This window comes from Nicotiana tomentosiformis, chromosome 8, assembly GCF_000390325.3.
Source record: "Nicotiana tomentosiformis chromosome 8, ASM39032v3, whole genome shotgun sequence".
Lineage (NCBI taxonomy): Eukaryota > Viridiplantae > Streptophyta > Magnoliopsida > Solanales > Solanaceae > Nicotiana > Nicotiana tomentosiformis.
In genome coordinates this window covers 60115479-60139879 of record NC_090819.1, presented here as the reverse complement: position 1 = coordinate 60139879, position 24401 = coordinate 60115479, and the positions used below count along the sequence as shown (strand labels likewise).

At 40.2% G+C, this 24401-nt stretch overlaps 1 protein-coding gene across 1 annotated transcript; it reads right to left on the bottom strand.

Moving 5' to 3' along the window:
- Positions 1–587: 587 nt before the first annotated feature.
- On the bottom strand, positions 588–1106 carry LOC138897545 (uncharacterized). The gene has a single exon (XM_070183525.1). The coding sequence runs from the start codon at positions 1104–1106 to the stop codon at positions 588–590; it is 519 nt and encodes a 172-aa protein (XP_070039626.1).
- Between the last annotated feature and the right edge of the window lie 23295 nt (positions 1107–24401).

The window sequence follows — 24401 nt, the reverse complement described above, 5'->3', positions numbered from 1 at the left end:
TAATGACAATCTCACAAAATCCGGTAGTACAAAATTATGAGTAATTAAATAGAGTACAATTGAGTCTTAAAATATAACAGTACTATCTGAATCAAATAACAGTAAAATGGATAAGAAGGAAATTCTATAAGCTGTGAATAAGGAATGATAGCCACCATAGTCTTCGAGTGTATCTACTAAATGACCTTTTGAGTGATTCTAGTATTGATACTAGAATTTACACAAAAATATGCATAAGTATAGTATGAGTATAAAAATTACGTGTACTCAGTAAATATCAAGTCTAATCTCGAAAAGTAGTAGCAAAATTTTGACAAAAATATGATACTCACTTTTTCAATCTGGATGGTTCTTAATTGCATGAAATCACAGAAAATAACCAAGGACGACAGATATAACAATGAGGGTACAAAAACTAGAGATAAGATAAGTATGCTTTTTAAACAAATAACCAAAATATAATTAAATTGCTAAGCCCTTCTACCCCGATAAGGTCGATGTAGTTCTTGTCTGGATGCTGAATCATGGATGAAAGAGTTGCAAGGGCGTTGACGAACTCGTTCTGAATCCTGGGGACGTGCTTGAAATCAATCTTCGTGAACTTCTTGCATCTCTTTCACAGAGTGCGGGTACAGAAGGATCTTGACATTTTTGGTGGACCATTCCTCTTCAACCTGGTGTATCAATAGATCGGAGTCCCCTATGACCAAAAGTTCTTTGACGTTCATCTCGACTGCCATTCTGATCCCAAGGATGCATGCTTCGTATTCGTCCATATTATGGTTACAAGGTAATCTTATATTTGCCGATGCTGGATAGTGTTGTCCGAATTCCGAAATTAGGACTACCTCAATTCCGACTCCTTTAAAGTTTGCTACTCCATCTAAAAACATTCTCCATCCAGGGTATGATTCTGCAATATCTTCCCCAGCAAATAATACTTCTTCATTAGGAAAATATGTAGTGAGTGACTCGTAATCCCCATCCACCAGATTCTCCGCGTGGTGGTCAGTTAAAGCTTGCCCCTTGATAGCCTTATGAGTTATGTACACAATGTCAAATTCGCTGAGGAGAATTTTCCATTTAGCGAGCTTTCCGGTCGGCATCGGCTTCTGGAAGATGTACTTGAGCGGGTCGAGTCGAGATATCAGATGCGTCGTGTATGCTGACATGTAATGCCTTAGTTTCTGGGCTCTGGGCGATCCAAGTCAGAGCACAACAAGTGCGTTCTATCAAAGTATATTTGGCCTCGCTTGGCGTGAACTTACTTAAGTAGTAGATTGCCTGCTCCTTTTGTCCAGTTTCGTCATGTTGTCCCAACACACAGCCGAAGGCGTTATCCAAGACTGACAGATATAATAACAATGGCTTCTCGGGCTCAGGGGGAACCAGCACTGGTGGATTTGATAGGTACTCCTTGATTCTGTCGAAGGATTTCTAGCACTTTTTTGTCCATTTTATGGCAGCATCCTTTTTCAGCAACTTAAAAATGGGTTCACAGATTACCGTAGACTGGGCTATGAAGTGACTGATATAATTTAGTCTACCAAGGAAACTCATCACATCTTTCTTACTCTTTGGTGGTGGCAGTTCCTAAATTGTCTTGATTTTTGATGGGTCCAGTTCTATCCTTTTCCTGCTTACGATGAAGCCCAATAGTTTTCCAGAAGGGACTCCGAATGCGTACTTTGCCGGATTTAATTTCAAACTGTACCTTCACAGGCATTTGAAAAATTTCCTCAAATCATCCAAGTGCTCTAAACTCTTTCGAGACTTGATGATGACATCATCCACATATACTTCAATCTCCTTATGAATCATGTCGTGAAAAAGGGTCGGCATGGCCCTTATGTAGGTGGCACCCACATTCTTGAGACCAAACGGTATGACTCTATAGCAATAAACTCCCCAAGGTGTGGTGAAGGCTGTCTTTTCTGCTTCTTCCTCGTGCATCAAGATTTGGTGGTACCCAACGAAACAATCCACAAACGACTGCAGTTCATGCTTCGTGCAGTTGTCGATAAGGATGTGGATATTTGGTAAAGGGAAGTCGTCCTTTGGACCAGCTTTATCGAGATCTCGGTAATCCACACATATCTTGATCTTTCTGTCTTTCTTGGGTACTAGGATGATAGTTTCCAACCAGCTGGGATAATTGGTGACCCTTACCACATTTGCCTCTATCTGGTTGGTTACTTCCTCATTTATCCTCAAACTCAAATCGGGCTTAAATTTTCTGGGCTTATGCTTCACCGGCGGTCTGGTAGGATCGGTGGGCAGTCGACGTGGACAATGTCAGTAATTAATCCTGGCATGTCATCATATGACTATGCGAATACATCGATGTATTGTCGGAGGAGCTCAATCAGCTTTTCCTTCTGCTCGGCTTCTAGATGAATGATGATTCTGGTTTCTTTCAAGTCTTCTTCATTTTTGAGGTTGACCACTTCTGTTTCTTCAAGGTTGGGCTTTTTCTGACTCTCTAGCTGTTCGATCTTGTTACATCCCGTACCTTAGTATTAGGATGTGCCGTAGTAAATCCACATGAGTTCGAAGGGATTATGTCTATTAGGAGGTTATAGAGGGTTTAAGACATTATTATTATGAGACCCTGTAAGTTTACAACCTTGATACCGTTAGATATTAGGTTAATGTGGTATTTTCTTTTAAGTGAAGTATTTTAGTAAAAGTTTTATAAGTATAATTTTGGATAGTTACTATTATTACTATTTTCGAATATAGTAAATTATACACATAAAATAAGAAAGTTTATGAGATTTTCTTTGTTGTAAAGATAGAAATTATTTTTTCACAAGAAAAGAAGGTTATCTTTTACCATTTTAAGAATTAAGCGTACGAGAATTTTTACTCTTTATATGAGATTAGAAAAATTATAAGTTGAGAAAATATATGTATTTTTTTTACATAGATACTTTAATAAAAATAATAGTGTATGTATTGATTTTATATGGTACCACATGACCACGATAGTAGGGTATATATAAAGTGTATTAAAAGTGGGTAGTATTTTAAGTAATTGGAGACAATTCTTAGTTATGCGGGTAATTGGGTAATTACCAGGTATCGAGACACTACCTAATTACCTAATAAGTGGATAAAGATTAACATTTCCCACCCTCACCCCCACATGGCAGCAAGCCACATCTTGAGCAAATGACTCTTAGTCATTTTGATTAGGTGGCAACCTAAAATGCTAGTTATAAGACACTTCAATTATGAGACACTTCAATACAAACAACCCTACCACCAGATATGATTTCTTACCAAATTCCTACAAACGTGAGCTTTGAACATTAGTTTTTGCACATTAACTACAATGACACTACAATTCATATGTGAGCTTTGCACATTAGCAACGTAAATGCTTACAAATTCCTACAAAATTCCTTACAGTACACCACAATCAGGCGTTAGAGATTCTTACAAAGTTTTCAACAAAATGTCTTGCAATCAAACAATTCCAACGAAAATTATTTGCACATAATCAACGTGAGATTTTGCGATTCTAAAGGAGTACGGTGCAACCTCTTCCAAAAATATCATACGGATTTTTCTCCTACTCCAAGTATGTTAAGGCTATCCCTTCTTTCTTTTGGCATGATCCAAGTAACGATACGTAAACGTAATGCTATTCCATAAGTAGTTCTACTCTTAGCAGTATAGGTTGTCCATGTTATTCATTCCTGTAAAGTTATATTCAAGTATGTTTAATTATGTTGCTAAGTCTATATTGAGGCGTACGATAAAGATGTTAATATTTTTAATATAGTGATACCTGCATCTTCATGCATTTACCATCGTGCTACGGCCGGTCGGGCAGTTACCACCGGTTGGGCAGTTATGTATTATTATTTATCGTCGGTTGGGCAGACATGCATATTCATTTACCACGAAGCTATGGCCGATCGGGCAATTATACATTTACCACCGAGATACGATCTGTCGGACAGTCATGCATTTACCACCGTGCTACGGCCGGTCGGGCAGTTACCACTGATCTGTTGGGCAGTCATGCATCATACGATATGAATAATTGAAATAGTCTCAGAGAAGCATTATATATGTAAGTACAATAAGTATGCATATACGGTGGCACTTCAGAGATTCAGGTTGACTCTTATATGTCTTTAATTAATGTTGACTTACTGTTATATTTTAGTCCCGCCTTACATACTCAGTACATTATTCGTACTGATGTCCTTTTATTGGGGAAGTTGCATTCATGCCTGCAGGTATAGATAATCAATTTGACGAGCCCTCATAGTAGACGAGATTGGCATCCAGCGAAGAATCGGTAAAACTCCACCCCATTCGGAGTGCAGCTGAGTCTATGAATCATCGTGTCAGGGTTTTGCTACAGACTTATGGGTTGGCCAGTACCCTGTCCCATTTAATGTCAAATACTCTTAGAGGCTTTGTAGACAGAGGTTCATTTTGTACAGTATGTCAGAGGCCTTGACGGCCCATATGTATTCATGTTTTAAGAAAAATAATTCAGTGATACAGTATTTTCCCACTTACACTTATACATTATGAGTTATGGCCATGTTGGCCCATGGTAGTTACAAAAGGAATGAGTTCAACCAACTCGACCTATGTATGTTCTAGTTTTGGTCGAATGGTCATGAGTTACAGAATGGTTCGCTCGGGCCAGCATGGCACCGGGTGCCAGCCACGCCTCTCCAGGTTTGGGGCATAACAGATCTCCTGTTAGCATCCATAGATGGAAAGGAAACTTTTACAGTTCCATACTACCAAGTCTTTCGGCGAACCATAGATGGACGGGTGGTCCAATTCCACAGCTCTTCCCCTGGTTCAGCATCCCTGATGGTCGGTGTCTTGATGTTAGTCCCTTCACATCATTCTTCAATCATATTCAGGAACAGCTTTCTCATCTCATTGATGATATCATCTTCTGTTACTGAACTCTGACATGGACTTGAAACATGCTCTGGCACAAAAACCTTTTTCCCGGAGCTACCAGTATAAGCTTTCCCCATCGGAGGCTGATATCTTATGCCGACCCTTCCTTTCTGCCCATTAGGTTCAATTGGCTTTGTGATCCTGTCCAACTTGGATCCCAACCTTGTTCTTGGTCTATATCCATATTTCATCATCTCCCTCATAGCCATCTTGGATCTATACGGAAACTGCATTTCCAAGTTTTGTTCAGTCTCTTCCATTTCGGTGGTCTGCATGATTTCCACTACATGGAAAGAAAATCCGTCTAACCCTTCAATAAATGGAACAACATGCTTCAAATAAGTGTAGTGACCCCACTCGCTAATGACCACGATCTCCTGATATGCCCACTCAAATTTCATGAATTGGTGCAGAGTAGATGGGACAGCCCCTGCCATGTGTATCCAGGGCCTTCCCAGCAGCATGTTGTATGAAGAGGAGATATCCATTGCTTGAAAAAATATGGGAAATTCAACCAGCCCGATCTACAAATCCAAATAAACTTCTCTAATAACATCCTTATGCAAACCATCAAAGGACCTTACCCATACATGGCTTTCCTTGACTTCCCTCAAATGGATTCTCAACTCCCGTAAAGTAGAAAGAGGACAAATGTTGACTCCTGACCCTCCATCAACCAGCACTCAAGATACCACTTTGTCCCCGCATTTGATAGTGATATGAAGGGCTTGTTGTGACTTACGCCTTCGAGGGGAAGGTCGTCTCTTCTGAAAGTGATCATATTTGCTTAGACCATTTTCCCGATTATCATGGCCAGCGCCTCACTGGTGGTGTTGCTTGGTACACTTACCCCGCTTAGTACTTTCAACAGGGCATCCTTATGACTGTCGGAGCTCATCAACAAGCTCATGATTGATATTTGTGCTAGAATTTTCTTCAACTTCTCCTTCACGGAGTACTCTTTGGTCGACATTTTCTTCCAGAATTTGGCGGATTTTGGGTCTGTTATGTTCCTTCTTAGAATCTGTTCTCTTCCCAAGTTCCCTCGATTTGCATCTGCAGGAGCATAGCATCTCCCAGACCTAATCATACCATGTGCTGCGACAGAGTCTGTCATCTTGGCCTTCCCCTTTTGCTGGTACGTCCATGGGACAATTTTGTATTCCTGACCCTCTTCGTACCTTGTAGCAATGGTAGGTTGTCACTGGTAAGTCTGAACTGTCACCGTAGGTCTCACTTGTATGATAATCATTGGATCCCTTTGGGGTGAGATCCCGGTGGCTACTGCTTTTCCTATTGCGATAATCGTTTCTTTCATATCATATTCTTTGTCTAATACAATCACATCGACCCCCTGATTTCGATGAATTGGTAGCGGATTGCGATTCACATTGGGCGGTGTCAGAGTGCATTGAATAGCTCCGCTCTTGATCAGTGTTTCAATCTCACTTTTTAGCTTACAACAATCTTCAATATCATGCCCAGGCATGTTAGAACAGTACACACACCTTTTAGTTGCATCAAAATACTTGGAGGGATACTTAGGAACCCTTGCTTCCATTAGATGTATCAATCCTGCTCTTATCTATCTCTCGAACAATTGGTCCAGAGGCTCAGCAATCGGGGTATAATTTTCGGGACCCCTCTTCAAAATTGGGATGAGGGCATAGTGCATAAGTGGGTCAGTTTTGGTGGGTAAAGGTTTGGACAAGAGCATATGGTCATTGCAGGTTCAGGTTGTTGTGGGCTCGAGGAGGGTTGTATTAGGGTTGGGGGTGGTAATATGGCTGGGTGTTATGGACTGGAGCGTAACTGGGTGGTCGTGAATGGTTGTTTAGAGAATAGGAAGTGTTTCCGTGATATGGGTTGGGTTGATAGTAATGGACGACTACTGAGACCTCTTCCTTCTTCTTCTTTATGCTACCGATAGACCCTGATTGGATTGCCTTGCTGGGCGCTTGTAGTGTTGCCATGGATTATACTTTACTAGATTTTATACCCTCTTCTAAGAAAACTCCCATCTTGACCAGCTCGGGGAATTTCTGTCCCATCATTCCCATCATTTTTTTGAAGTATATCCCTTCCTAGGATATGATGAAATACTTAGTTAATTCACTGTTATCCAGCAGAGGTTGCGCCTTGGTGGCCTCTGATCTCCACCGACGTGCATATTCTTGGAATGACTCGGATGGCTTTTTCTGCAAGTTCACCAACACGAACCTATTGGGAGTGATCTCTGTGTTGACATCCAGATGGATACACAGATCCTCGTAGTCCAAAATTTCACTTCCCCGAGTGACTCGGAGGTTCTTCATTTGTTTTCTCAAGATTTACAGCTGCTCAGATACTAACTCCTCTTCGTTACGCTTGGCTTTACTCTCCATCTCGGCGTATTGGTCAATCTCATAAGGCACCCTAACTGTGACAGGCGTTGTAAAGGTAGGTTCAGAAATGGCATATACAGGGGGAACATATCACTCATGAGCGACGGTATGTGCAACATGTATGTGCTGATTTGGGTGAGTGGTAAAAGTGACTCCATCACAAGGAGGGGTGTGAGTTGCGTTGGTGGTGATAGGTGGGTTTTGTGGTGTTTGAACATACTGTGGTACGTAGGGAGTGTGGATAGGGGGATTTGGTAGGTTCTCGGGGGTTACTAGAGGTATGACTTGAGTGGTGGGAATTGAAGTTGGGGTGTTGTTGTTTTGGCGTGATGAGAAAGGAAAGTGGTCGGGAATTGAATCCAAAGAAGGAAAGCGAGGTGGTTGAGGAAGCATTGTCACGACCGTTTGTGCTAGTTCCCTAATATGATGTATTTCCTCCCTTAGAGACTTCATTTCCTGGGCCATCCTAGCCACGTGTTCATCATTCCTGGTATCGTTCTTCTCTCCCGATCGCCCTGGGCTGTCGACTATGATCTTAGATTGTACGGTGGTTCCGCCAGTTTCGGGTCGACACAAACCAACTTTTCTTTTAGGGAGTAATAATATAGTAAAAGAAAAACCAAGAAGAAAGAAAGAAAAAAGAAGCAGGAGTTAGCGCATTAAGGCTAGCACGCTTTCCTAAAATTCGTGGGACCTCTCATTGCCGGAGGTAGGCCTAAATCATAGATGTTTGACAAACAATTAGACTTGGAACATTTAGATCCGAAGCAAGTTTATTTTCATTGATAATTTTGGACTGAGATAAGTGGGAACAAAGATTACATAATTGTTTCTGATATTCATAGAACTGTATGGGCTTGAACAACTTGCCCTTTAGGAAAAATACGAAACTAGGGATAAGGGTACAAAGTGGGAAAGAAGGGGAAGTCAACTAACATCTAGTAACCATCCCCGGAATCGTTTCCCATCTCCTCTTCCTCTTCTGGTTCTTCCTCCGAATCTTTTTCCGGGTCTTCTTCAAACTCCTCCTCGTCATTGCTGAACTCAGACCCTTCCTCTGGATCTTCTTTTGGCTCTTTACTAGTCTCTATCTGGATGCACTCCACTACCCAGTCATCGTCTTCAGTAGGTGGCAATATGTAATCGCTGGATCCTCGGACCTCTTGATGGTGCATTGAGGTTGTCACAAGGTAATGTGGCAGAATCTCATAGTAGATTTGCAAAGCAGCCACTGCATCCTCCAGCTAGGCTATACCCTCTCTGCTTGGTCGAGCCAGCTCGTCTTCCTCTTTGATCCAAACATAATACTCTGGAGTGCACCACGAGTTTTAACCCATCGGCATTGTGACCAGGTCGTTCCACTCTTCTTGGAGCCTTCTTATCCTAGTAATTGGAATCTGTCTGTTGTACTCATCCTCATATAGCGTCGTCCTCGTCCATAGAGGCACATTCTGGATCATCCCGAACTGTCTGAGAACCCGCAGGGGTGAGTATGGATGGATACCCTCCAGTCCGATTAGCGCAATGAAGTATTTCTGAGGAGTCCTTAAGATTGCCCTTCCACCTAACTATGACAGCTTCCAGTTGACCCATTCTCCACTTAGATTAGTGAGCATTTCCCTCTACTCTTTTTGCCCATGTGGGGAGACCCAATGTCTCATCCTCTTGTTGTGGCTGTGGATCATGTTGTTGACGCCCACGAAGTAGTCAATGGTGGCCTCTCACTGGAAGAAATGTTTTGTAGCTCAGATCTGAAGTAGCAAGTTACAACCCTTAAAGAAATCATACCCTCGTACACATGCGGAAAAATTCCTTAGAATCTCAGCCAGCACCATCGGCACCAAAGTAGTTTGAAGGTTTCCGCGGAAGGTTGCCAGTACCACGGGTAATAAGTTGATGTTGATCTGATCCCTTCTCTGCGGGAAGACCAATAATACCAACAGTTTCAATGAGAAAGTGATAGGCCTGAGATTCTCCCATGTCGCTTGATCACACTGAAACTCTCCTGAATACCACTCATAGCTTCCGCGATGTCCAAATCTGTCGAATAGCTAGTCGAGGCTCACCCATCCGTCTTCGATATTTCTCAGACCCCGACCGTTAGCCAGGCCTAAAGCATCCAAGAACCTATAACCGGGCATAGTAACTGGTAGTATTGGCTTCCTTCCATTGAATGGCAGCTCCGTAAAACTAGTAACTTCTTCCAATGTCGGTACTAACTCACAATCGATAAACTTGAACACCATCTTAGCCAAATCCCAGTCCTCTATCAGCAGGAGAGTGAGCACCCTGTCTGCTCTAATTTTTAGCAAAGTGGTCAGTGCCCCCAGGTGTGTCCGAGTCTCAACTCTGTGTTCCCGGCGAATGTTCTTCCACTACTACTTCAATTTGTGTGGAGCTCCCATCACCATGTTAATCTCGGGGATGTTTTGGTTTATTTCTATTTTCTGGGTAAAAGAAAGGTTTTGGTAAGTGTTTGCTTCAGATCTTTAAGTGTCTTATCAGGTTTGTTTGTCTTTCCACAGAAATCATGTCGTTGGGTGCATGACCCGTTGACATTAGGGTGGCTTTCCTAATTGTGTATTGATACCAAGGACCAACTCACCTAAGGTTTATGTAGTATGACCTATTTTTGCTAGAGTAGAGTGTTTCTTACTTTTGAGTTGGATTTAAGGCTACGAGAAGTTATGTCAGTTGACCTGACAAAGCCATTCTCTGAAACTAGAGAGTTTTGAAAAGATAGTTCGGAGGGGTGTAAAAGACAACCCTCACGTGTCATTGTGTGTGATAGTGTACAGCCAAGACTCGATAGGAAGAAATGTGATGACAGTATATATAAAGCACTAACAGATAAGGGTGTAGCAACAATAAGTATGATAACAAGCATAAAGAGCAAATAAAGCAGGTAAGCACGTAATTGCAAATTTATCTACAATTAAAGCAATGTACAAATAAATCTAAATGCGAAATTCAGTCTAAGTTGGCTAAGGTCAGAACCTAAGTGTAATCCCCAGCAGAGTCGCCATATTGTTGCACCCTATTTCGCACTAGTCAAAACAAGATTCAACTTGTGGTTTCTTTGTTGCTGATGAAAAAGAGTCACCACCTAATATTTAAAGGTATACTAGGGTACCTATTTAATTACTAAACGCTATTATATTTGGTTTGCTAACCGGTGAGATCATGGGTAAGGGTTCTTGTTCTTCTAAGGGGAAGGTGTTAGGTACCCCTTAAAATCTACCTGAGGTAGCTCCATAGGACTTAGAATAGATTTGAAATTAATTATTTGTGCTATGCCTTAACTAGTGTTCTAAGGGTATAACTTACCATATATTAGGATATAATATCTATAAGGGGAAAGTATAGTTTAAAGAAGATGGTTTTAGAGAAAAGTCTTTAGGAAATTAGTGTTAGTATATATAAGCTAAAAAAAGAACTTCGAAAGATGGAAACATTTGTATGCATGTGAAATGGAAGCCATGTTAAAGCATTTTGTTTCCTAAATCATGGAGGTTCATGTCATTCTAATATGGTGAAAGCGTTATGAAAATGATCTTAAGATATACATTGGTTTTGAAGTAGAAAACTATTTGAGAGCCTTTGTTTTAGGGCAGCATCACCTTAATCCTTCGAAATAGTTGATTTCCCTTTTTGGAAAGATTAAATCGTGACAATTCTGTTTTTCTCTTTGAAAAGAGGGGTTGTCGCCTTTGTTAAACCTTTGGACTTCAAAAATCTTTAAGGAGAGGGTTAGCGAGGCATAATAAATTGATAATAAGCTCGTGATTAGTAGTTATAGAATTTTTTGCTAACTAAGGCTTCTTTTAAATCTTAAGTTCTTTAATGCTTGCCTTAGTCATTCTATGAATTAAAAGATAAGGATAAATATTCAATCCAATAGATGCTTGTCATATACATAATGAGATATAACAACAGGAAAACAGCAATGAGCAATGACATAGTGCAACTGAAGAATGACAAAATAGTAAGTAAAGAGGTGAAGGGAAAGAAGTGACTCTGGGAGGTTTGGGCACCAAAAGGCAGGCCCAACAGTAACAATAACGAGCGACATGAGCGACAACAGACCCTTGAAACATAGTAGAGCTGGACTTGGGCCTGAGTTCTTAAAGAACTCCAAGCCCAAACCATTTATACATGCCCAAAAAATTAAAAGAGAAGGTCATTAGATAACAATATTGTATACATATCCATATGTAAAATTCTCAAACAAAGACTAAAAGAAATCACTGACAGTGTTTAAATGCTAAGGGAATCACACTAAGCAAAGATTAAAAGAAGAGGTTACTAACAGTACATAAATGCTAAGAGAATCATGCTAATGTGAAGGTTGTGTATAGTGAATGATCCACATTGAATACTTTTCGTTGCCATTAAACACCAAACCCAAAGAGAGTAATAAGTGTCAATGAACTAAAAGCTAAGGAGATAGTTCTACTCAAGGTCGATTCCCCCTTTGAATCCCCCGAAACTTCAAAGTTCTTAAGGGTCTTAAGGCCCAGGACAATGCTTGTGCCGGGGAGAGCAGTCCAACCTAGAGTTAAACTCTACTCCCAAGTACCTTTAACCACTAACGACTAACTCTTCGTTATAGGTTTGAATACCAATGAAGTCATTTAAGTGCAAATTAACTACTATGACATTTCCTATCACAGAAGCCTACTTTCCTTAGCAGAATAACAACGAAATAGACACATAGAAACAGTCCCTATACTTCAACATTAAATGAGTGAAGCACACACATGAACAGGTTTTGAAAATCAGACTTTTAGGTACATATGGCAGTAGCAATACTTATGTTGTTATTGTTGAAAACAACAAAAATCATACACCTCATAGACAAATAAGGCACATAGTTCGGAATTATAACAATTTTAGGATACAGAGACTAATGTTATTATTGCGGATATGAGGGACAGAAGGTATGAATCTCTGGTTGATTTGAAGCCTTGCACGAATTTGTGCAAGGTTTCTTTGCTGGCCATGTCTGTGAGATTGAGAGATTTAGGGAAGTTAGTGATGGCATCGGGTCCTTTAATTTGAGCATGACGACTCGTGATTACCCAAATAATGGAAGGGATCTTGAGAATTGAAAGCTCACCATAAAGTAAGATACAGCGAAGCTTCGATTAGTTCCACTTCCTGATGAAATCGAGATAGATGGGTTCATGTTTCAGAATTACATGCCTCCAATATTGTCCTAAGTTTATTTTCATCATGAGGTTTGGCTCATTAATTGTTAACCTAAAGGATTCAAATTACTTAAGGTAAAAGAGACCTTTACATAGAAGGAAACTAAAGGAGTTGGGAACTTCAGTTAGCCCCGTTTGCATTGCTTCTAGTTTTTAAAGTACAAAAAAGTTGTACTACTTTGGTTTCACTTTAGGAGAAGATTCTAGATTCTTTTCTAAGTGTAAGTACTCAACTTGTCCAGCGTGGATGTTACTTCTCATGTACAATTCTATCATTTTAACAATGATCAAAGACACATTGCTATAAATTATCCTCCAATATTAAAGGGAGAGGCGTCCAATTAGCTTGTTTGTCAGTTACAACAAAATCTGGCTCCATTTGCTTAGTGGATGCGTATGATATTTTAGCTAAATATGTTAAACTATTCTAAACTTAATCACTCTAAAGAAAATTCTAGATCACTCTATTGGTACTTCAAGCCTCATCTTTACGGCTCGCCAAGTCTAAGACGCGACAAAACTTGAAGAAGTGGGCATTTGTAAGCATAAAACATTTAATTGAATTTTCAAAATCCAATTACACGTATCGATCCATTTTCATTTGGGTTAAACATTAATTTTGAATTTAATAATTAAATAAGTGCATTTTATTTTCAAGCCCAAGGTCCATTTTATCTTAAGGCCTAGACTTATGCCATGTGTCAAGTGACATGACATGTCTGATCAAATTTAAAGCCAACAAAATAATGCCATATGTTAAAATAATGTGGCAATCCAAATTAAAATTATAGGCGATCAAAGGCTGGTAAGTAACCAAAATGATATATCTTGGCAAATTACATGCAACCTCATTACACAACTTATGTGCTATGTTTGATGACTCACATGTGTTAAACAGAATCAAACAAGAGAGTTCATAAGTAAATGGATTGTCTACCACTTACCACTATAAATAAAGGGGTTACATAACTCTCTGTGCGATATTAGAGTTGGAAACAAGCATTCCACAGTTGTTTAAGGCATCCGCAAATATAGAGATCAATCATCAGCTATATAGTTCTTCAACAAGAACGGAGTGGTTAATGGAGTTATTTTCGGAGATTAACCCAAAATGTCGAGGTGCTACCCAATATTCTTGGTGATTCACGAAAGACACTGCTCAAACCCTTGAACTACAGAAAATTTTAGAGAAGAGAATCAAGGGAATAAATAAAATTGTACTCACAAATATATTATTTTTACATATTTTGTTTGTTACAAACTGGTATTTTCAATACTATTGATATATATTGTGTAGTATATTATGATAGTATATTATGATTACTGGCATATTAAATAAAATTCACAATATTCTCGGTATACGGTGTAGTATATGATTACAAGTATTACTATTGACTCATGGTATACAATGATTACTGGCAGCTAAACATTATTCATAATGTTTTTGGTATACTGTGTAGTATACCATAATTATAGTTGAATCATGATATGCTATGATTATTATTGAATCATGGTATGTTGTGATTACTGGTATGTTCAATAGTATTTACAATATTTTTGGTATGTAGTATAGTATACCAAGATTACTGTTGAATCATAATATATATTGTGATTACTATTGAATGAGTGTATACTATAATTATTAGTATGTTAAATGGTACACTATTATTGGTATACTGTAATTACTAGTATATTAAATGGTGTTCACAATATTTTTGGTATACTGTATAGTATATCATGATTACACTTACATCATGAGATAATGTGAGTGATGTTGAGTCATAATATATTGTATTACTAGTATGTTAATGTGATGACCCAAAATATCATCTTTAAATTTAATAAGTAATTCTGTGTTCTAAGACCTCAAAAAGTACTATTTATTATTCCTCGACTTGCATGCGCAGTCCGTACAATTTTTCGAAAAGTTTTTATGTGAAAAATAGATTAAAATAGGAAATAGAGCTTTAAAATTCAAGTGAGTTGACTTTGATCAATGTTTTAAGCAAACGGACTCGGATCAGTATTTTGATAGTTCCAGTAGCTCCGTATCGTGATTTGGGACTTGGACGTATGCCCGGAATTTAATTTGGAGGTCCCTAGCTCAAGTTATGACCATTTAACGGAACTAGCAATTTAAAGGCTAAATGTTCCAAGTTTGACCACGAGGTTGACTTTTTGATATCGGACCGGAATCTGATTCTGGAAATTTGAACAGCTCCGTTAAGTCATTTATGACTTGTGTGCCCAATTTGAAATCATTCCGGATTCATTTAATATATTTTGGCACGAGATTTGCAAATTGAAAGTTTAAAACTCAAAGTTCGAATCAAGGTGTAAATTGTAATTTCAGTGTTGTTTGACATGATTTTAGACACCGAGTCAGTCCGTATTAGGTTACGGGACTTGTTGGTATATTCGAGCGGGGTCCCGAGTATCCCGAGATTGAAACGGATCGAAATCGGAACAAGAATTGGACTTAAACAAAATCTAAAATTTTGAGTTCTGGTGTAATCGCACCTGCGGAATTTTGACCGCAGGTGCAAGCTCGCAGAAGCGAGACATCCATCGCAGATGCGGCCTTCGCAGGTGCAGTCCTTGTGCGCAGAAGCGGACGTTGCAGGTGCGACATTTTATCCGCAGATGCAGAACCTCGCCTGGCAGCCCCTTTTCGCAGATGTGAGCTCGCATGTGCGAGCCCAGGCACCGCAGATGCGAAAATGCAGGGCATAATACATAAAATCGGCTCTTAGCCATTTTTACTCATTTTTGAGTTTTGAGTCTCGGATTTGGGCGATTTCAAGGGAAATTTTTACGACTTTGAATTGGGTAAGTGTTCTTTATCATAAAGTGATTATATTTCACAAATCCATGTCTATATTCATCATTTATTGCGGATTTAGATGGAAGAAATTGAAATTTTTGTAAAACTTTCTAAAAATGAAAAATTTAGATTTGAAGGTCCATTTGATATCGGAATTGGACAAATTTGGTATTGTTGAACTCGTATCGGAACGGGTGTTCGGATTTCATGAGTTTTTTCAGGATTTGAGATGTGGGTCCCACTGCCGAATATTTTAATGAATTTTAGATTATTATCAGTAAAAATTATAAATTAATATAGAATTAATTCCTATGATTAGTATTGAATATATTGAATTGTTTGTGAATAGATTTGAAGCTTTCGGAGGCAAATTTAAAAGGAAAAGTTGTGGTTGAATAATTGATTGGAATTTGCAAAGCGAGGTAAGTGTCGTGGTTAAACTTGACTTGAGGGAATAGAACCCTTAAATTGTTTGTTATGTGAATTGCATGTAAATGACGTATAGGCGAGGTGACGAGTGTCTATACGTCGTCAACTTAATTATTTGCCTGCTTACTTGAAAAATCATAAATTATTTTTAATTATAAATTAATTATTATAATAATTGTTTCTCTCTTATTCCTTGCAAATATAAATTCTTGAAGTCCTGCATTAATTATTACATGCTATTTGAATTATGTGCCTTAATTGTTATTTGACATTTAGCATAATAAATATTAAATTACCTATTTACTCCCTGATTTTCATAATAATTTACTATTTGTCATTGTTTGCTTCATAATTAAACCATAATTATTGTATGCTTGTTGTCTTGTAATTTTATATTAATTGTTACATTTGTTGGGAAAATTTCTTCTATAAGAATTGGTAAATGAAAATGTTGGAGGAGCGGGTTGCACGCCGCAACATGATTGATTATAATGAATATATTGGATGATCGGGTTGCACGCCGCAACAGACTTATTAAAAGTCAAATATTGGAGGATCGGGTTGCACGCCGCAACAGACTTATTAAAAGTCAATATTGGAGGATCGGGTTGCACGCCGCAACAAACTTGTTAAAAAGTTAATATTGGAGGATCGGGTTGCACGCCGCAAACAGAATTGAATATGAATATATTGTGAGAGCGGGTTGCACGCTGCAACAGAATTGAATATGAATATATTGTGAGAGCGGGTTGCACGCTGCAACAGAATTGAATGTGAATATATAGTGAGAGCGGGTTGCACGCTGCAATAGAATTGATGGAAATGATAATTGGTTATGACTGCTGAGTTGGCTTCAATTATTATAAATGAGTTACCTGAATTATTTCTATTATTGTTGTTGTTACTAATATTGCGAACAGGTTAATGTAAGTGACCCGCCTTAGCCTCGTCACTACTTCGTCGATGTTAGGCTCAACACTTACCAGTGCATGGAGTCGGTTGTACTGATACTACACTTTGCACTTCTTGTGCAGATTTTGGAGTTGGTCCCAGCGGCGTACTATAGACTTGCTCGAATTTCAGCTACTCGGAGGAGACTTGAGGTATAACTGCATGGCGTCCGCAGTTCTGAAGTTCCCGTCTATTTCACTTTAGTTGTGTATTTATTTCCAAACATCCTTGCTTTATTCAGACCTTTATTTGTATTTATTCTAGATGCTCGTGCACTTGTGACATCAATTCTGGGATGGTATTTAGACATCGTTATTATTATGGATTATTTCAAAATTGCTTCCGCATTTATTTTCTTGTTATTAATAAATTTAAAATTATTTTAAAAAATGGATAATGTTATTCTAACGTTGGCTTGCCTAGCAAGTGAAATGTTAGGCGTCATCACGGTCCGAAGGTGGCAATTTCGGGTCGTGACAGTTGGTATCAGAGCACTAGGTTACATAGGTCTCATGAGTCACGAGCAAGCTTAGTAGAGTCTGAAGGATCGGTACGGAGACGTCTGTACTTATCTCTCAGAGGCTATGAAGTTTAGGAACAACATCACTTCTTTCTTATTTTGTCGTGTGATTTTATTCTATCATCGATGATTGAACCATTCTACTCTTATTCTCTCACAGATGGTGAGAACGCGTAATACTTCTACCAATGGACAGGGACCAGAACCCCCGGTGGCAACTATGGCCAGGGGTAGAGGTCGAGGCCGAGGTCGTTCTAGAGGCCGAGGTAGAGCTCAGTCCAGAGCTCGAGCAGTTGCACCTGTTGAAGAACCTCAGATAGACCTTCAGGAGTAAGTCCCAGTTTAGAATGTACCAGTTGGACCAGTTCAGGTCCCGGAAGGATTCATAGCCACTCCAGTGCTTCAAGACGCTCTAGTCCGATTGGTGAGTCTTATGGAGGGTGTGACCCAGAATGGTACATTTTCAGTGGAACCACCCGTATCACAGGCTGGGGGAGGAGCATAAACTCCCGCTACTCCCTCCCCTGAGCAGATGGCTCCCCGGAATCAGGCTCCAACAGCCCCGCCAGTTGGGGAAGTTCAGCCAGTTTTTGCGGCCCAGACCGGTGATAGGCCTGCCATGTCTTCGGAGACCTTATTGAGACTGGATAAGTTCACTAAGCTCTTTCCAGTTCACTTCAGTGGTACACCTTCTGAGGACCCACAGGATTATCTTGAACGCTGCCATGAGATGCTGCAAAATATGGGTATAGTTGAGACCAATGGAGTTGATTTTGCTGTATTCCAGATGACGGGTTCCTCCTAGAGGTGGTGGAGAGATTACACATTGAACTGACCAGTCGGATCGCCTGCACTTACCTGGGAGCAGTTCTCTCAGCTATTTCTGGAGAAGTTCCTCCCTATCACACTGAGAGAGGAATTCCGCAAGCAATTCGAGCTTCTACAGTAGGGCAGTATGACTGTTACTCAGTATGAGTCCCGTTTTGTGGATTTGGCCTGTCATGCTCTCCTTTTACTACCTACGGAGGGAGAGAGAGTGAGGAGGTTCATTGAGGGACTCACACACCCTATCAGACTTCAGATGGCCAAGGAGACCAGAGGTGAGATTTCTTTTCAGGCGGCTGCTAAGATCGCAAGGAGGATCGAGATGGTTCTTGCACAAGAAAGAGGGCAGAGGTCCGATAAGAGGCCTCGTCAATTTGGTGGTTACAGTGGTACCTTGTCTGGAGGCAGAGGTAATTTTGGTAGGGGTCATCCTCCAGACCGTTTCATTCAGCACTTCATGTATCTCCCAGTGCTTCAGGGAGTCACGGTCTTATTATGCCTTACTCTGGGCAGCCAGTATTCAGTGCACATTCAGCTCCTATCAATGCACCACCACTCCAGAGTTACTACAGTGGTTATCCGGCCCATCTGGGTCAGCTTCAGCTTCAGCAACCACGGCATCAGGATGGGTGTTATGAGTGTGGGAACATTGGTCACATCAGGAAGTATTGCCCTAGATTGGCGAGTAACAGATCTCAGCAAGATTCTCGTGCCATCATACCGGCACCGGTTGCTTCACCGACTGCTCAGCCAACTAGAGTTAGGGGTCAGGCAGTTAGAGGTGGAGGTCAGGCCATTAGAGGTGGAGGTCAGGCCATTAGAGGTGGAGGTCAGACCGTTAGAGGTGGAAGCCAGCCAGTTAGAGGTCGTCCCAGAGATGCAGTTCAGAGTGGTGGGGCCCTGCCCCGATTTTATGCTTTTCCAGCTAGGCCTGAGGCCGAGTCATCTGATGCTGTGATCACAGGTATTATTCCAGTTTTCCATAGAGATGCTTCAGTTCTATTTGATCCAGGATCTACTTATTCCTATGTGTCCTCCTATTTTGCTTCATATTTGGTTGTGCCTTGTGATTCTCTGAGTACTTTTGTATGTGTATCTACACCGGTGGGAGACTCTGTTGTAGTAGATCATGTCTATCATTCGTGTGTGGTTACTATTGGTAATCTTGAGACTAGTGTGGATCTTCTACTTCTTGATATGGTAGATTTTGATGTCATCTTGGGTATGGACTGGTTGTCTCCTTATCATACTATATTGGAGTGTCATGCCAAGACAGTGACCCTATCTATGTCGGGGTTACCTCGATTAGAGTGGAAAGGAACTCCTGGCCATTCTGCCAGTAGGGTTATTTCCTATATGAAAGCTCGGCGTATGGTAGAGAAAGGGTGTCTAGTTTATTTGGCTTATATTCGCGATCCCAATGTAGATGTCCCTTCTATGGACTCAGTACCAGTTGTTCGTGAATTTTTAGAAGTATTTCCTGCAGATCTGCCAGGGATGCCACCCGACAGATATATTGACTTCTGTATTGATTTGGCTCAGGGCACTCAGCCCATTTCTATTCCACCATATCGTATGGCCCCGCTAGAGTTGAAAGAATTGAAAGAGCAGTTACAAGACTTGCTTGATCAAGGATTCATTAGACCCAGTGTCTCGCCCTGGGGTGCACCAGTATTATTTATAAAGAAGAAAGATGGCTCGATGCGGATGTGTATAGACTATCGGCAGTTGAACAAGGCCACTATCAAAAACAAATATTCGCTGCCAAGAATTGATGACTTATTTGATTAGCTTCAGGGTGCGAAGGTATTTTCGAAAATTGATTTGAGATCTGGTTACCATCAGTTAAAGATTAGAGCATCTGATGTCCCTAAGACAGCTTTTCAGACTCGGTATGAGCATTACGAGTTCCTAGTGATGTCATTTGGGTTTACAAATGCTCCAGCAGCATTTATGGATTTGATGAATCGGGTGTTCAAGCCTTATTTAGATTCTTTTGTGGTTGTATTCATTGATGATATCTTGATTTACTCCAGCAGTCGAGAGGAGCATGAGCAGCATCTTAGAAGTGTGCTTTACACCTTGAAGAATAATCAGTTATATGCCAAATTTTCAAAATGTGAGTTTTGGTTAGACTCAGTTGCCTTTTTGGGACATGTTGTATATGCAGAAGGCATAAAGGTGGATCCTAAGAAGATTGAGGCTATTCAGAATTGGCCTAGACCTACTTCGGTTATAGAGATCCGGAGTTTCCTAGGTTTGGCAGGTTATTATCGTCGGTTCGTGGAAAGGTTCTCATCTATAGCAAGAACATTGACCAGACTAACCCAGAAGGGTGTTCTATTCAGATGGTCAGACGAGTGTGAGTTGAGCTTTCAGAAGCTCAAGACCGCTTTGACTACGGCGCCAGTATTGGTATTACCCACAGGCTCAGGATCGTATACGGTATATTGTGACGCATCTCACATTGGGCTTGGTTCTGTATTAATGCAAAATGGCAAGGTAATTGCATATGCGTCGCGACAGTTGAAAGTTCACGAGAAGAATTATCATGTTCATGACTTAGAATTGGCAGCCATTGTTCATGCGCTGAAGATTTGGAGGCATTACCTCTACGGTGTCTCGTGTGAGGTATTTACTGATCATCACAGCCTTCAGTATCTGTTCAAACAAAAAGATCTTAATTTGAGGCAAAGAAGATGGATGGAGTTGTTGAAAGACTATGATATCACCATTTTATATCACCCCGGAAAGGCCAATGTGGTGGCCGATGCCTTGAGTAGAAAGGTTGTGAGTATGGGCAGTCTTGCGTATATTCCGGTTGATGAGAGGCCATTATCTGCAGATAATCAGACTTTGGCTAATCAGTTCGTGAGGTTAGATGTTTCAGAACCCAGTCGGGTTCTAGCTTGCACAGTCGCTCGGTCTTCTTTATATGAGCGCATTAGAGAGAGGCAGTATGATGATCCTCATTTACTTGTCCTTAAGGACATGGTGTGGCACGGTGATGCCAAAGAGGTTGCTGTAGGGGAAGATGGTGTTCTACGAATGCAGAGGCGTATTTGTGTGCCTAATGTGGATGGGCTTCGTGAATTAATTCTTGAAGAGGCACACAGTTCCAGGTATTCTATTCATCCAGGTACCGCCAAAATGTATCAAGATTTGCGGCAACATTATTGGTGGAGGAGAATGAAAAAGGATATAGTTGCATACGTAGCTCGGTGTCTGAATTGTCAGTAAGTTAAGTACGAGCATCAGAGGCCTGGTGGTTTGCTTCAGAAGTTAGAAATTTCTGAGTGGAAGGGGGAGCGTATCACTATGGATTTTGTTGTTGGGCTCCCACGGACTCAGAGAAAATTTGACGCAGTTTGGGTCATTATGGACAGGCTGACCAAGTCAGCACATTTTATTCCAGTGGCAGTTACCTATTCTTCAGAAAGGTTAGCTGAAATTTATATTTGTGAGATTGTCCGCCTTCACGGTGTGCCCGTGTCTATTATTTCAGATCGAGGTACGCAGTTTACCTCATATTTCTAGAGGGTTGTACAACATGAGTTAGGCACGCAGGTGGAGTTGAGTACAACATTTCATCCACAGACAGACAGACAGTCAGAGCGCACTATTCAGATATTGGAAGATATGCTCCGCGCTTGTGTTATAGACTTTGGAGGTTCTTGGGATCAATTCTTTCCACTTGCGGAGTTTGCTTATAATAATAGCTACCAGTCAAGCATTCAGATGGCTCCATATGAGGCATTATACGGAAGGCGATGCCGATCGCCAGTTGGTTGGTTTGAACCGGGAGAGGCTCGGTTGTTGGGTACCGATTTGGTACAGGATGCCTTGGATAAGGTAAAGATTATTCAGGATCGACTTCGCATAGCTCAGTCTAGGCAAAAGGGTTATGACGACCGTAAAGTTTGTGATATTGCATTCATGGTAGGAGAAAGAATATTGCTCCGGATTTCACCTATGAAAGGTGTAATGAGGTTTGGAAAGAAGGGCAAGTTGAGTCCTAGGTATATCGGACCCTTTGAAATTCTTGAAAGGGTGGGTGAAGTAGCCTACAGGCTTGCATTACCACCTAGTTTATCAGTGGTTCATTCGATGTTCCATGTGTCTATGCTCCGGAAATATCATGGTGATCCGTCCCATGTGTTAGATTTCAAATCAGTCCAATTGGACAAAGATTTGACTTACGAGGAGGAGCCGGTGGCTATTCTAGCCCGGCAGGTCCGACAGTTGAGGTCAAAGAGTTATCCTTCAGTTCGGATGCAATGGAGAGGTCAGCCGGTAGAGGCATCTACCTGGGAGTCCGAGTCGGACACGCTGAGTAAATATCCACACCTTTTCTCCAGCTCAGGTACTTTTTCTAACTCTGTTCGAGGACGAACGTTTGTTTTAGAGGTGGAGAATGTGATGACCCAAAATGTCATCTTTAAATTTAATAAGTAATTCTGTGTTCTAAAACCTTGAAAAGTACCATTTTATCATTCTTCGACTTGCGTGCTTAGTCCGTACAATTTTTCGGAAAGTTTTTATGTGAAAAATGGATTAAAATGGGAAATAGAGCTTTAAAATTCAAGTGAGTTGACTTTGGTCAATGTTTTAAGCAAACGGACCTGGATTAGTGTTTTGACAGTTCCGGTAGCTCCGTATCGTGATTTGGAACTTGGGTGTATGTCCGAAATTTAATTTGGAGGTCCCTAGCTCAAGTTATGACCATTTAACGGAACTACCAATTTAAATGCTAAATGTTCCAAGTTTGACCATGGGGTTTACTTTTTCATATCGGAGCCGGAATCCGATTCTGGAAATTTGAACAGCTCCGTTAAGTCTTTTATGACTTGTGTGCCAAATTTGAAGTCATTCCGGATTCATTTAATATGTTTTGGCATGAGATTTGCAAATTGAAAATTTAAAACTCAAAGTTCGAATCAGGGTGTGAATTATAATTTCAGTGTTGTTTGACGTGATTTTAGACCCTGAGTCAGTCCGTATTATATTACGGGAGTTGTTGGTATATTCGAGCGGGGTCCCGAGTACCACGAGAGTGAAACGGATCGAAATCGGAATAAGAATTGGACATAAACAAAATCTGAAATTTTGAGTTCTGGTGTAATCGCACCTGCGGAATTTTGACCGCAGGTGCGAGCTCGCAGAAGCGAGACATCCATCGCAGATGCGACCTTCGCAGGTGCGGCCCTTGTGCGCAGAAGCGGACGTCGCAGGTGCGACATTCTGCCTGCAGATGCGGAACCTCGCCTTGCAGCCCCTTTTCGCAGATGCAAGCTCGCATATGCGAGCCCAGGCACCACAGATGCGAAAATGCTGGGCGGAATACATAAAATCATGTCTTAGCCATTTTTACTCATTTTTGAGTTTTGAGTCTCGGATTTGGGCGATTTCAAGGGGGATTTTCACGACTTTGAACTATGTAAGTGTTCTTTATCATAAAGTGATTATATTTCACAAATCCATGTCTATATTCATCATTTATTTCGGATTTAGATGGAAGAAATTGGATTTTTTTTGTAAAACTTTCCAAAAATGAAAAATTTAGATTTGAGGGTCCATTTGATATCGAAATTGGACAAATTTGGTATGGTTGAACTCGTATCGGAACGGGTGTTCGGATTTTGTGAGTTTTTCCGGGATTTGAGATATGGGTCCCACTGCCGAATATTTTTATGAATTTCGGATTATTATCCGGAAATATTATAAATTCATATGTAATTAATTCCTACGATTAGCATTGAATATATTAAATTATTTATGAATAGATTTGAAGCTTTCGGAGGCAAATTTAAAAGAAAAGGCTGTGGTTGAATAATTGATTGAAATTCGCAAAGCGAGGTAAGTGTCGTGGTTAACCTTGACTTGAGGGAATAGAACCCCTAAATTGTTTGTTATGTGAATTGCATGTAAACGACGTATAGGCGAGGTGACGAGTGTCTATACATCGTCAACTTAATTGTTTGCCTGCTTACTTGAAAAATCATAAATTATTGTTAATCATAAATTAATTATTATAATAATTGTTTCTCTTATTCTTTGCAAATATAAATTCTTGAAGTCCTGCATTAATTGTTACATGCTATTTGAATTATGTGCCTTAATTGTTATTTGACATTTAGCATAATAAATATTAAATTACCTATTTGCTCCCTGATTTCCATAATAATTTGCTATTTGTCATTGTTTGCTTCATAATTAAACTATAATTATTGTATGCTTGTTGTCTTGTAATTTTATATTAATTGTTACATTTGTTGGGAAAATTTCTTCTATAAGAATTGGTAAATGAAAATGTT

Bases quoted from the DNA above. Each gene is read 5' to 3' on its own strand.
- LOC138897545 (XM_070183525.1), bottom strand. From the start codon at position 1,106: ATGCCGACCGGAAAGCTCGCTAAATGGAAAATTCTCCTCAGCGAATTT.